This window comes from Vicugna pacos, chromosome 29 (genome assembly GCF_048564905.1).
Source record: "Vicugna pacos chromosome 29, VicPac4, whole genome shotgun sequence".
Taxonomy (NCBI): Eukaryota; Metazoa; Chordata; class Mammalia; order Artiodactyla; family Camelidae; genus Vicugna; species Vicugna pacos.
This window is the reverse complement of record NC_133015.1, coordinates 12455790-12470849: the sequence shown is the minus strand read 5'-3', so window position 1 is coordinate 12470849 and position 15060 is coordinate 12455790. Positions and strand designations below refer to the sequence as shown.

Genomic DNA, 15060 nt, shown 5'->3' with positions numbered 1-15060 from the left:
TAACATCCTTCAGAATATATTTAGAAACACAGACATATTAAAGTAAATGGCTTCAGGAAAAAAAAAAACAAAACAGCACCCCACAGAGTCATCGTGTCTTTCCACCTCCTGCTCTAGTGTCTGCCGCCTCAGCGGACTCCCTGTCTCCGGTCTCTCCCATTGCATCAGACACACTGATGCTGACAGACATAGTTTCCTAAAACACAGATCCAACATGCCATGTCTTGAAAATCATCCACTGCCCACAGAATCAAGTTCCAGTTTCTACAAGTGGCAGTCCGGGTTGACGGCAATCCCCCTGCAGCCTACCCTTCCAGCACCGTTCTACTTTCTGTCTTTACGAAGACAGGTGCCTCATATAAGTGGAATCATACAGTATTTGTCTGTTTGTGACTGGTTTATCTCACTTAGCAAAATGTCCTCAAGGTTTATCCATGCTATAGCATATCAGAATTTCCTTCTTTTTTCTGATCATATCCCATTATATGTGTATACCACATTTTGTTTATCAGTTCATCTATTGATGGACACTTGGGTTGCTTCCACATTCTGGTTATTGTGAATAATGCTGCCTGGATGTACAGATAACTCTTTAAGTCCCTGATCTGAATTCTTTTGGGTATATACCAGACGTGGAGCTGCTGGATCATGTATTTGTTTTTTTGCAGAACTGCTACACTGTTCTCCACAGCAGCTCCATCATTCATTTTTACATTCTCATCAACAGTGCACAAGGGTTCCAGTTTCTCCACATCCTTGTAAACACTTGTTATTTTCTTATTTCATCCTAATAAGTATGAAGTAGTATCTTATTGTAGTTTTATTTGCATTTCCCGAATAAGTGCTATTGAGTATCTTTTCATGTGCTTATTGGACATTTGTATACCTTCTTTGAAGAAAAATTTACTCAAGTCCTTGGTCTATTATTCAACTGGAGGGAAATGGGGCCAAATGCTACAGAGAGCAGTTGTAGCTATAAGAGCAGGTGAAGTTATTGTAAGTGCAGTGTGTGGAAGGGCTATTGTGTTTCTTTGGGTCCAGCCTTAGCCAACTGTTTTCTGCTCATGGAACTTGTTATAAAATTTCCTCCCTGAAGACCATCATTCCAACAGAAGAACAGCAATTTCTATCAGTAGTAACATCTTGGAATGCTTTTGTCTTTCAAAGAATTTGTTCATTTCATGTAAATTATTGAATTCATTGCCATAAAACTGTTCATAATATTCCTTTATTGTCTTTTTAATGCTGTAGAATCTGCAGTGAGGTTGCCTCTCATTCCTGATAGTGGAGATTTGTGTCTTTTCTCTTTTTGTCCTGACCTCTAGTCTGGCAGAAGTTTATCAGTTTTATTGATCTTCAAGAACCAGGTTTAACTTCATTGATTTTATTCTTTTTGCTCACTACTTCGCTGAGTTCTCTGATCTTTATTATGTCTTTTATTCTACTTACTTTGGATTTATTTGCTTTTCTTCTTTTAATCTTTTGAGGTAGAAGCTGAGGCCACTGATCTGAGGCCCTTCTTTTCTAACATAGTCATTGAGTGCTCTAAGTGTCCCTATACCTACTGCTTTGGCTATGCTGACACATTTTTAACAAGTGGTACCTTCATTTTCATTCAATTCAAAATATGATCTAATCTCCCTTGTGATCTCTCCTTTGACCCACCCATTATTTTCTTATTTCTTTTTCTTTTTTTTTTTCAATCCCTTATTTAGAAGTGTGCTTTTTAGCTTCCAAATATTGGAGATTTTCCATTTATTGCTTTATTATTAATTTTTAATTTAATCCTATTGTGGTAGAGAACATAGTTTGAATCACTTGAATCCCTGTAAATTTACTGAGGCTTGTGTTATGGCCCAGAATGTGGTCTGTAGAGGTGAATGTACTGTGCATACTTGAAAATAATGTGTACAGTGTTCAGCGGAGTGTTCTATAAATGTCAGTTGAGTCAAGTTCGTTGATAGTGTTCAAGTTTTCTATTTATCCTTCCTGGTTTTCTGTCTACTTGTTCTCTGAGTTATTGAGCAAGGGATGCTGAAATCTCTGATTGTAATTGTAGATTTGTCTCTTTCTCCCTGCAGATCTATCAGTTTTCATTTCCCATAGTTTGAAGCTCTGTTAATAAGTGCATAAACGTTTAGGATTGTGTCCTCTTGATGAACTGGTCTGTTTATCACCATGAAATGATCATCTCCATCTTTGGTAATAGTCTTTGTTCTACAATCTACTCTGTCTCATATTAATATAGCCATTTCAACTTTCTTTTGATCTTCTTTGAATATCTTGGAGTACAAAGAACAGATGGCCATGTATATAGAACAATCATCACTATAAAATATCTGACGAAAGTCATAACATTAATGCAGTAACAGGTTCTGTGTGGTTGAAAAGATGACATCTGGAGCAGGACAGTGTAACTCCCCAGACTGGCAGTATCAGCATCACTTGGGGACTTGACGGAAGTGCAAATTCTCAGGCTCCACTCCAGATCTACTGAATCTGGATTTCTGGAATGGGATCCAGAAATCTGTGTTCCAGCAAGTGCACCTGGGAATTTCAAGGCATGCTGAAGTTTGAGTGTTACTGTCTAGAGTCAGTCCCTTTAACTTCTGATTCTACCGTAACTATTTGGATAAAAACAAGCCAGAAAAATACTTTCTTTGGGGGGAGGGGTGAACTAAAAAACATTTCTCTAGCTAGAAGTGTACGTCTGCAACCCTACACTTATATAATGTTGCCCCAACCAAAGGCTTATTTTTGAATGATTTAGTTATATAATACTACTCCTGATTAAAGTGTAGTAACAGAATACATAACTGTATGAAGAATTAAAACATGTTTTTAAATAGAATCATATTTCAGGAACAGGGGGAAACATTCATGGCTTTGAGTTTTTAGCTGTGATCTTTTAAAGGTAGGAAATGCTGCTTGTGGGAAACATTATAATGAATTCTCACTGCATGTGACTACTGAGTTTTAGGGATGAATCAAAGTCAGGGATGACTCAAAAGTCCCCTCCTCTGGAAACCACTCTGTAGGGCAGAAATTTTGTTTTCCTTTAGGTCAGTACAGCAGGTGGGCCACTTTCTGAGTGAAGTTTCCGCACTGCGCGGTTCGTTTGTGTATATGTGGCCTTTTGAGTGCTAGCCCACACAGGCAGGGTTCTTCTTCCTTTTATTTAAATGTACGTTATGCCTGGGAACTACTTTTGGATGCTAGTGGACATCATTTTTAAATCTCCTCTCGGGTGTGGGGCTGCACCCAGGTCTTTATATGGATGATCTTCCCTAAGCCCCGCATAACCCGGCCAGGCAGGTACTGCCCCCCTCACTACACACAGGTGGAGCGGCTGACGTGTGGTCGCGCTGCCCGGGAGGCTGCAGACGAGCTAGCAGACTACTCCCTGAACCCAAATGCAAGAGAATTCCTACTGGGGCCAGCATAGCTACTAGCTACCACTTCAAAACATCAAGAACAGAGAAAAGAAAAAGACTCATGATCTAAAAAAAGCTCTTTTCTTTTTAGTTCAAAAATTTAATAGACATTTGAATGGTAAACAGTTTGGTTTATTTCAGCATAGATGACTTATTTCTAGGTATGAAAGGAATCCAAAGGAAAGGGAAGAAAGTCCTGGCCTTGGCACTTTATAAACTGACTGCATGCAAACACACACCCTCACACAAACACCCTAAGCCAAAAAAGTTCTTTTGAAGAAGTCATTTCACTATATCACCTTTCAAGGTGAGGATATAGCTTAGTGGTAGGGTATGTGCTTAACATGCGTGAGGTCCTGGGTTCAATCCCCAGTACCTCCATTAAAATAAGTAAATAAATTTAATTACCCCTCCCCCCCAAAAAAGAAAGATTACTGAAAATAAAATATATCACCTTTCATTTAATATGGTGTGGACTACATATTTATATTAAGTGTATTAAGTTTTATTTTTAACAGAAGTCTTTTATTTGGGTTATAAGCCATATTTACTAATTTTTTTTTTTTACAGTCAGAAAGGTCAAGACTCATTCTTTGTGATACAGAAATTTTATCATGTGGCAATAATTGAGGACTGCAATCTTTTTATGTATAGATTGTTAACAGATCTGAACCACTCACTAAATAAAACTTAAGAACTTCATTTGCAGGATCACATGAGGGATTAGGTTCGGATTAAAGGACTGATACTATTTAGTGAGCAGGGATGGCTTCCTTGGTGGTTTTCTCTACAAAGAATGGTAAACAGAGCTTCCATACCACTTCGAATTTCCTTGTATCAGAACCAAAAATAATATTTAATATTTGCTTTGTACCTTACACAAGAAATTTCTTTTAAAGGCCCATCCACAGAGTAGTCAGTGATCAGCTAAAGAATCCGAAAGCCTAAAACAGGAAGCAACACTGGAGGACAAAGCAGTCAGTCTTTGCTCTTTGGTCGCTATTTCTAGTAGCATAAAAATGGAGTTTTCAATACGCTGACGAAAGATGAAAAAGAATCACTTGGCTTGAAGGAATTTTAACAACATAACATTAAGGGGAGAGGAGGCTGTAAAATAAAACCAAAAAGTATGTCCACAAGAACTTGAAATCAGGAGGGAAAAAAAAAAAACCCAAAAAAACCAACCCTCACAAGTTGTCTAGACAATCATGAACAATCATTGACTCGGTTTGTTATAATTTCAAATTAACTCCTCTTAAACTATGATTTATGTGGGGCCACTCACACAGCTCTTATCTATGATTTCAAAGGTGATCAGTTTAAAGTTTAATGAATTTTCTTGATATTGAATTTTTAAACCTTTGAAATCTTATATTTCAGTAATGTACTATTAACTTAACATTTAAGCAAAGCTGCATGATCTAGAGAAAATTCAATCTCTTCTGATGATTAAATTTCAGTAATTGAACATAAAAACATTTGAAACAAGAAAGGCTGTATAAATGAGCTGTCAGCATATATTACAACACGACAGTGTTGCTTAGGTAAGAAAATGCTCCTTGAAGAGTTGGCACAATGATCAGCCAATTGGAAAAACAGAGGAAGTGAGCTATCACTGAAATAATGAGGAGGAATTCCATTAAGGCTCCAGGCCAGGTATGTGAAGGAGGTGTGATTGATACGCGGGACTTGGAGATTAACCGTGTGGGACATTCTAAGGCCGGGCCTACATGCATCTAACATAACCCTGTATTTGGTGTCAGAGTTTGACTGAAGTGGTGTTTACAGAGCCACTGCTCTTACTAACCCTTTTCTTTTAAATGCTCAAGATTTTATTTCAGCCGTGGCGTCAGCAAGGGAGCATTTTCATGAGGAAAAGAAAAATCTAGGCATGCCCAGAGTTAGTCTCATATTAAGATGTGATTAGTGTTCGCTTTCAGTGTCCACAACAATTTGAAATGCTACATTTCATATAAAGACAGGGATGACAGTGACCATGAGCTCATCAAGTCCCCATGTCCCTATCAGAAGGTCCCTTTGGATACTGCCAACAAATGGTAAGATTTTAGAAGCCAGCAAATGACATGATATAAAAACTATTTTAAAAATTTGATATTTACGAGGATGGGAGTATGGAAGAAGTCATTGTTTTGAAGCTGCTTCTAGAATTGCTACAGAGCATTGGAATTTAGTTCAAGTTAACAGAACATCTCGGACATGTTAAAACACAAAGGTTAGTTCTGAATATATATTTCTAGTGCAAATGATTCTATAATGGAATAGAAGTCAGCCGGATGGATTTGAATATTCTCAGTCTTTTAAAACATTCTAGAATAGAAGAAAAGCATGGGAAATCTCCCACAGTAGAACCTTGTTAACGGCTGGCTTTTTATTACATGAATTCTGGTGCTGGGAGAGTTAAATAATGATTTATCAAACCCACCTATTGCTTACACTAAAAGTGTGTATAATATCTCAGGTTGTAAGGGGGATGCTAGTCCTGTTTATCAACATCCAGCTTATAGAGAAAAGGTCCTGCTTTCCTGTTTATGGCTCCTGCTTACTGAGATGAAACGAGCAACCTGTGATTCCCAGTTCTGCTACGCACTGCGCGCCTTTGATCAGGCAGTCAGCTCTCTCCGGCAAGCAGAAACTCAGAACCTGAGCGCACCAGAGATTCAAGCTCCCGACAATGTTTTCTCCAACTGGCCCTGACGGAAGTAAAAGAAATAACCTTAAGGCATTTACTTTTTCCATGTCTTATTAATTGTTTGGTGATTTCACATCCTCCTTCTTCCAAGACCATGTTCGGAGCAACACATTCTAATCCACAAGCAAAAAGGAGCAGGATGACGGCCAGCACTGCCACCACAGACCCTGGGACGAAACTCACGATGCCGTCCCCTACCCTAGCAGTTGGTATCACAGGTGGTTTTTTCAATGTTGCTTTGTTTTGCTTATTCTTTTAGACAACCACATCCCCACATTTTTTACATAACAGTTTGTCCTAAAGCTTTCGATCAGTTTAGTATAATCTGTACCCATTGACTAGCCACTCCACACCATTTTGTGTACTTAGGAGCCGACCCTCAGCCCTGGAGGAGTTTACGAGCCAGGGACAAGTGGTTCCAGGAGAGAAGTGAAAAGTGCATGGAGGTAAAGGAAGGGAGGGGTCTGAATCAGCCTAGGGAATGAAGAGGCATGTTTCTGGATAAAGGTGACCTCTGCAGTGGGATTTCAAGAACTGATATAACTAGGAAAGAAGAAGATAGGGAGAAGGTTGTCTGAAATGAGGAAAAAGCAAGAACAAAATAACAGCCAGGAAAGACTAAGGAAAATTAGGTGGTTTGGCCAAAGCCAAAGAGTGTGTGTGGGATAGTGGGAGAAGAGGCTGACAAGGAGGTTTGGGGTGCACCAATTAGGGTCTTGGATTCTTCTGATAGGAGTCCAAACGGGAAAAAAAAAAAATGGAGGCCAGGCCTCTCTCCACAGACAACCAACCTGAGACTGCATCAGCTAAGTGCATAATACATTGTCTTTTCTCTTACTGATCCTGTGAGCTCAATGACAATAGGAATCTTATGTTCTGGTTACTGAATCTCCAGGGATTAGCAAACACTCAGATTTTTGTTGAATAAATAAGTAAACGAACAAGTAATTAAATCGATTAATTAAAGGTAAATATGAAAATTGTAATTTTACTATTAGTATATCTCTTTATGCAAATACTCTCCTGTGTGATTTATTTCAAGCAAATGAACATTTGAATAAATCAATGGAGTTTTCTTTTCTCCACATTACTTCTTTTCTAGGTTACTCAAAAGATCATACAGATTCATAAGAAAAATTAACAAATTTTATCTGCAAGGAGTTGATGTCATAAACTCGTACTAGAGTCTTGCAGATTATTAACTAGCTACTTGTATAAAAAGCAAAACAAATATTTTACCAAACATGACATCTAATCACAAAAAACTTTTTCTATCAGTTTTTTTTTCTGAAAAATATCTATTCTTCATATCAGCTTTTAAAAGGGTTGTTTCAAGTTAGAAATACAAGAAAATCTCTTTTTATGGTCACAGCAAACCATACCTAATATTCCAGAATCTTCCTTCTTCATTGGCCACTGAATGCTTAAAATTGGTGAGGGTGACAAGTGTCACAAACTCTTTTCCTCCTACCTGTGGCATCATTCAAGCAAAAAAGTATTTTAATGGAGTCACGGCTTAAAAACTCTCGCCCATCAAGCTGCCAGTGCTATCCGTAGGGCAGGTAGAAGAATGACGCAAAAAACTCCTTTTGAAAAGGATTCTCCAGAAATTATTTCTGGGAGGGACCTTGGGACTCAGTGCCTGTTACTGACTCGGGCTGGTGGTAAGAGTGGAGGTTGACTGTCTTGACTGGTATGGAAAAGAAGGAAGCTGGTGCTTCCTCCCCAAACTGAAAACCTCTGATTGTCATTGGAAATGAATACAGAGGTGAAGAGATGACTTGTGAATTTTCTGTAATAATAGAGGAGGTTCCCGAACACAGCCTTGATTATGGTGAAGAATGTTCTTTTCTCTCCTTTCACATAAACACACAGGAGAACCCTTCTATTTGATAAAGAGGGTGAGAGGAGACCTGATCTGTTTGTTTATTGATGTCCAGCTCTTGCCCGCTCTGCTGCACTCTGCAACTTTGGAAAAAACCACTTTTCTTGCCAACTATCCACATAAGGCATCTTGCCACATCTTAAGAGCTTTCAGTTTATCTGTACATTGTATTATCAATATTGAACAGCAGTTAAAATAGTCCCAGACCAAATCAGCTTGACTCAAATTAACAACTGAAACTGCAAAAGAAAACCAGCATTTGGGATCCAAGAGAGGATCTTAACTTCACTTAAAAATCAGAATATAAATTTTCATTAGGTACAATCGATACAGAACATAGAAATTAATTCATGTTTTATAATGAATCATAATTTATATTAACTGATTGTGATGAAATATTTGGGAGAATCAGTGACTCTGAAATATAAATTTTCTTATCTAATTTGAGGGAAAAATCAATTTACTATAAACAAAAAACATTTGTGTGATTCAAATATTTAATCCAAGCAAAAGAGTTTCAGTTTTGTGGCACAAAGTTTGTACTCAATAAAATGGAACATATGAGTGAAGGCATGAAAGTTTTACATAAGCATTTTTTTGTCCTTTCAAAGAAAAACAGGGTAATATAAGTGTACTCTCATACAGAGTACAAACTTTTAAATTACTTTTATTGATAAGCATAATTTAAAACTCCAAATAAAATGACAGGACTAAAATCAGAAAACAACAAAACCACAAAATAACTAAAATCATAAAAAATATATTTTTTATATTTTTACAGTGCTTTTGACATCATGTTTGCATCTAGTTGTGAATGTCCAAAGGTAAAAAATATGTTCACATTTCCTATTTAGAAGACCAAATTCATCATAAGATAGATTTTGATTACAAAGAACCCAGCATTTATGTCTCTGCTAGTCCAAGGAAATAAAGCTGTAATAAAGGAAATAAAGTGGTAATAAATTGCTCCAAAGCAAAGGTAAAATGACCACCCAATTAAGCCATAACTCTAAAAATCACCTTGAGGTTAAATTGGGAAGAAATATGAGGAAAAGGGCAATTAAAGATCAGTCTTTTAAATCTGAAGTCTGCTCAATGACAATGAAAGATTCAGTTACTTAAACTGTTTTTTGCCTTTCATTTATGAGTTGCTTTTTGACAATATTTCATCTCTCAACAGAGGACATAAGGAATGCTCTTAAAAAAGAAAAAAGCTATACCAGGCTATCAAAATCTTTGCTAAGAAAAATAAACGAATCAAGATTGATCTCCTGGGTTTCTCAGAAGTTCACCAATTCCAAATGTTCACATAAGTTTCAAAAGGGAGGAAAACAATGAAGCTTCTCTGTAACACAGTGCTTAATAACTCACGGGTTGCGGGTGTGGGGGTTAATAACAGTGGCATTTTGTAAAATGCATTTAACTATAATTGAAATAAATATGCATTTATTTTCTTTTCTGAAAAATCCAAGTTTTTATTCCCCAGTACTGAGAAGTATGGGTCAATTTTGTCTACCAATTCTTGAGGGATTTTCTAGAATAGTGTTTAAGAAAAGATTGAATGTGATCTCAGCAATACTTTGGCAGAGAGGATTGCGTTTTCAAATCTAAAAAAAACTAGGGGGTGGGTAATAGCTCAGTGTTGGAGTGCATGCTTAGCATACATGAGGTCCTGGGTTCCATCCCCAGTACTCCATTAAAAACAAAAGAGAGAGAGAACAAAAATGACAAATTAAAAAAAATAACAGCAACGTAACTATTAAATATGTCCACAAAGCAAATGCAAGGGAGACTTCCTCTACATTTAAGTGCACTGGCAAGTTACCTCTTTTTCAAGAGGTCTTGGATATTCATGAAGGATAGAGCAAGTGAAAAAGACAAAAAATATTAATCACATTACTGAAAAAGGACTGGTTACTTTCTCCTGTTTTAAAAGTCTCTTCCTGCTTCTTTTAACGTCCACCAAAAAGACAGTTTTCTATAAATGTCACACAAATGGAATGGAGAAATAGTTAAGTACAACCAAAGGAGGATTTAATCTATTGTATCGTCGTCTGTCAGCTAATCTCCCCTGGTTTAACAATCTGAGTTTAACTACTGCATGATGAATGAGACAGGGTGCAAATGACCTGAGTGTTTCAGCCCATAAAACAGGCTTAGGGAAATAAAACTTGCAAATTTGATCACCAGCCTTAGATTGGCCATCATTGGCAATATAGTTAAGGTTTCAACAGAGACTAATAGTTTTAAAGAAATTGTCTTAGTGTAATATTAGATAATGAAATGCCAATAATTTACATTTAAAGTACCATTTACCTTACAGCAGCCTACTATCTGCAAGATTTACCATTACATAACTGAAAATCAGATAGCTCTGAATGGAGAAGCGGCGAGCTAAATGTCAGAGGACCCACTGAGGCTGAGAGTTTTCTAGACTTGGTTATACAGAAAGTTTCTCGGGAGCATTAACATGTAGTCACATTAAGCAAAAAAGACTTCAGTTGTTAACAGCAGTAGGTCTATTGTTCAAGAAGAAATATATTTCAGTAGATTCATTATGAAAGAAAGGGGGGGAAAATCCTTTTTGGCATGCTGCATATAAAATCTTCTCAAAAAGACATCTGCAGTTTCAAAAAAAAAATTCCACCTACTTTTACTACTACAACCCTTGTTAATTTTCTACAGTTCTCTGCTCTGACTTAAAAGTCATTTCCTTAAGAAAACAGTTGACAGACAACTTGAGTGACTGATTATATTGTGCCATCACTTTGTTTTTCTCCGAGGCCTTGGTTTAAGAGGATGGATGTTAGTGTAAATGACAGAAAGGGGAGCTTCGCATAAGATTTCACTTCTGTTCAAAGACAGGCTAATGTAACCTCACTGTGGTGCAATCAACTTGACAAATGGACACCGTGCAACCCTCTGCCTCCCACTGAAACCCGAGAGCCTGATTTACACAATGTTCTCCGTGCAGACGGGAAAAGACTTCATGCTGCTAGGCTGTATAATGGGTTGATCTGATAATTCCTCGCATGTCATGAAATTTGATAATATGGAGGTGAAATGCATCTCAAAGAATGAAGCCAGTTAATGAACTTATAAAACTACACTGAAGTCTTTTAAAACCTGCATAAACAGAAAAAGGGACTTAGCTCAAACCATACTGAGAAAACGTAGCAGTTCTCACGCCTAACCCTGCAATCCATTAAAGATATATGGCTTTTGCTTACAACGAAGAAAAGAGTCTAGCTCCGAGAAGTACAGCTCTATTTAAACAGTTCAATATAGTCTGTAGACCTTGGTGTGCCTTATCTTCACCATCAGATTTTGCGAGCCCTCACTTGTCTACCTCAAGAATTTTGCATTACTTTATCCTGTTAAACTATGTCCCTGGCGGCTTACTATTTGTTCCTTTTAAAGTGGGAGCTTTCTGAAAGAATTTATAAATACTACCATATTTTACTACCATACTTTGCAATGATATTACTATAATTTGCAAAATTAACAAACTGTTCATCTGGAGATTTAAACATATCCTAAAGCAGCTATGGACGCACCAAAAAAAAAAATCACAAAAATCAGGGCTTCATAAGAAATATAAACTTCTGCTTTGAAGTCACAGTATAAATTCTTACTTATTCAAAGTTGGAATGTTAAGCTAAATCATTTAAAAAAGAAATACATCGTGTAGTATATTTTGCAGGCAAGGCTGATTTCAAAGCCTCTGTAGTAAAACTGTCTGTTGGTACGAATGCTTGCGAATAAATGCCATGAATGTAAACTGCAATCAGAAGCAGTTTTAACACATGTAAATGTTGAATGAGGTAGAATTCTAGTCTTATGTTTACTTTGCTGTTGTCACAAATAAAAAAAGCACTTATGAAAACATTTCATGCTGAAGTGAATGGATTTCAACAGCTGCTGATTTGGTGACATGGAGAACCCCGGTGGAGACATCCTGCTGAATTAACGTTTTGGAAATGTTAAAAAGAAACTTCAAACAGACCTCGTTTAGCAGGCGGTCAAAGATTTGGCTCAGTGGGGATCATGTGAAGGCTAGCAGAGCAGTCACTCAGCCATGAATCAGACTTGTCAATAGTTGCCTATTTTCTCAACAGGTGACTCAAAAAGGCACACAGTCTATTTCCCTTAACATTTCTGTGTGTGCTTGCCTGGAAAAAAATTATCCTAGACTCCTGCTCTGGCATTATTTAGGAAGGCACAGCATGTACAGTTGGGGGAGATGGTAGTATAAGGGTTTTAAATACATTTTAAAAATTTATACTTTTCTAACCAAAAAAAAATTGCTAAGCTATATTTAAAGTCCACTGATTTTCAAAGAAACTTTTATTCTAAGTTAGAAGTATAGAAGCAATTCAAAGAATCATAGAACAGCAAGGAAACTTGCTGATAATAGAGATCAAACTGCCCATTGTACAGATGAGGAAACTGAGGCTTACAAAGATTTTAGTAGAGACAAGTAATCTGCCAAAGATCACGTATGTATTTACTGATGTGTTAGGACTAGAACATCCATCTGCTGATTCCCCAGTTCAACCATCATTATACTCATCCTTAAGAAGTAATTCAGATTTAAGCTTCATTTAGCAATGTGAAAATACTTAAGGAAAGAAACTGTTAGGCTGGGCAAGATCTCATAGTTCAGTGTTTTTCTGATTTGGCATGTCTTGATTTTTTTTTTTCTTTAAACTGGCCACAAAGAGAGTTAATGGAAAATTCCTTCCCCATATCACCAAGAAATGGGGGTGGGGGTGGGATGAAAAGAGGTCCAGTATCAAGCTTTGTTTTCAGCTCTCAACATTTAAGAGTTTAGTACAAATATAGAGGACAAAAATAAAGCATTTCATTGTCACTGATTCAGATGGGCACTGTAAACTGTGCGATACAAGCTACTATTATGTCAGAAAATTACCAGGTATCCATTAAATAAGCCCAGACCATTTTCTATTGTTCAAGGATTTTTCGGTTGTTTTTGAAAGCCTCCGTACAGAGTTCAGTGAAAGTTCTCAGAGGTGACTCCACAGTCATAGCGATGCTCACTGGCTTAGTCAACCTCACTACTGCTCCCATCAACACACAGTCATTACCAGCAAACGCTAAAATAGAACCTGAGTAAACCACCTCACATCGGCAAGATGTGCCCTGTGGGAAAATACTTTCCACTTAATTCAGAGACAAAAATTAGGAAGAATCATGAGTACACGACAATCCCATAAACCCACATACAACCATATACACAAGCCTCACAGGTCCCAAGCTCACTAATTCTTGTTATTAACATTTACCTTTTAGAAGTTTAACTCCTCACATGGTAAGAGGAAACCGGCACTCTTAACACCAAGGTTGATGACAGTGCAAAAGACAGATTGGGCTTATACATCAAAATGAAAAATGTCCTCATCCTTGACTCAGAATTCCCACATTTAGAAATTAACTCTGAGGAGATAATTCAACAAGTAGGGAAAGAGATATGTGCAAGGATTTTCATGGCAGTATTTTTTTATGGTAGTACAAAGTTGGATATTAAGTTAAAATTAAATCAAAGTTTTTTGGCAAGAAAATAAAGGTACATACATACAATGGCACATATGCAGTTGTTAAAAATGGTCATTCACTTAATATAAAGCTACAATAAAGCTATTAAAAATTACCATTCATTTAATATAAAGTAAGGTAATATTAGCATAAAGATTGGCAAATAGATTAACGGAACAGAACAGAGAGCCCAGAAACAGACCCACGCTTACATGATTGTTTGATTTTCAACAAAACATCAAAGTAACCCAACTATGTTAGGAATCCTAACTGAATATGTATAAAAAAACAAACAAAACCTCAACAGGCAAAGATTTCTTAAAATGGAGATAAATAATCATCAAATTAAAAAACATAAGTTGGACTACATCAAACTGTAACTCAATGTTAGAGCGCGTGCTTGGCATGTACAAAGTCCTGGGTTCAATCCCCAGTACTTCCACAAACAAAAAAATATTAAAAACTGTGTCCATGAAAATATATTGATAAGAAGATGAATAAGAAAGCCAGAGACTAAGAAAAATATTGCAAAGCATATACGACAAAGGATTGGTATTTAGGATACTAGTAAAGAACTCCTATAATTTAGTAACAAAAAGACAAATGATCTATTTTAAAATGGACAAAAACTTGAACAGACTCTCCACAAGGAAAGATATATGAATGACCAATAAACACACATTAAAGTATTCAACATCATTAGTCACTGGGGAATGACAAATTAAAATCATAACAAGATTATCATTAAACACCCACCATTATGGATAAAACTAAAAGGGACAGCACCAAATGTTGACAAAGATGTACAGCAGGTGAATTCTTGTGCATGGCTGGTGGGAGTATCAAATGGTGTTTTATATAAAATGTACACCTACCCTATGACCTGGCAATTCCACTCTTAGGGATTGGTCCAAGAGAAACGGAAATAAATCCATAGAAGACTTGTACAAGTTCACAGCAGCTGTACTCATGGTAGTTAAAATCTGCAAACTGCTCGTGTTTATCAAAACGAGAATGAATAAACAAACTGTGGCATATTTGTGCCATGAAATACTTAACTATTTGGCAATAAAAAGAAACTACGGATACATGCAACAACATGGATAAATCCCAAAAATGTTTTGCTGAGTAAAAGCAGCGTTACACAAACAAGTGTATACTATATGAGCTCACTGATATGAAGTTTGGAACAGACAAAACTAATATATCATGGAATAGTACCAGAACAATGGTTGCCTTTGATGATGGTGAGGGCTGGGATTTACTAAAGAGGGACCTGAGAGAGTTTCTTACGGTGATGGTAATATTTTATATCTTGACAGGGGTTTGAGTTACACAGGCATATGGTTAGAACTTGTCAACTGGTACACTTTAGGATTTCATTGTATATTTGTGTATTTTATTGTATGTAAATTTTACCTCAAAAGGAAAAAAAGGAACCATAAACAAATACTGAACTCAAGTTATTGACATGC

The 15060-nt window shown here is 36.7% G+C and overlaps 1 protein-coding gene across 12 annotated transcripts in view; it reads right to left on the bottom strand.

Annotated features, from left to right (window-relative positions):
* Window positions 1-15060, bottom strand: part of STAU2 (staufen double-stranded RNA binding protein 2) — a 248593-nt gene that overhangs the window by 54443 nt on the left and 179090 nt on the right. The window contains exon 11 of one of the 12 annotated variants that reach the window (XM_072951795.1): window positions 3554-6145. The exons of the other annotated variants lie outside the window; for them this stretch is intronic. Coding sequence (XP_072807896.1) covers window positions 6113-6145 — 33 coding nt within the window. The 3' untranslated portion in view covers window positions 3554-6112. Of the gene's footprint in view, window positions 1-3553; window positions 6146-15060 lie in introns of those variants that run through there. 12 annotated transcript variants of the gene reach the window in all.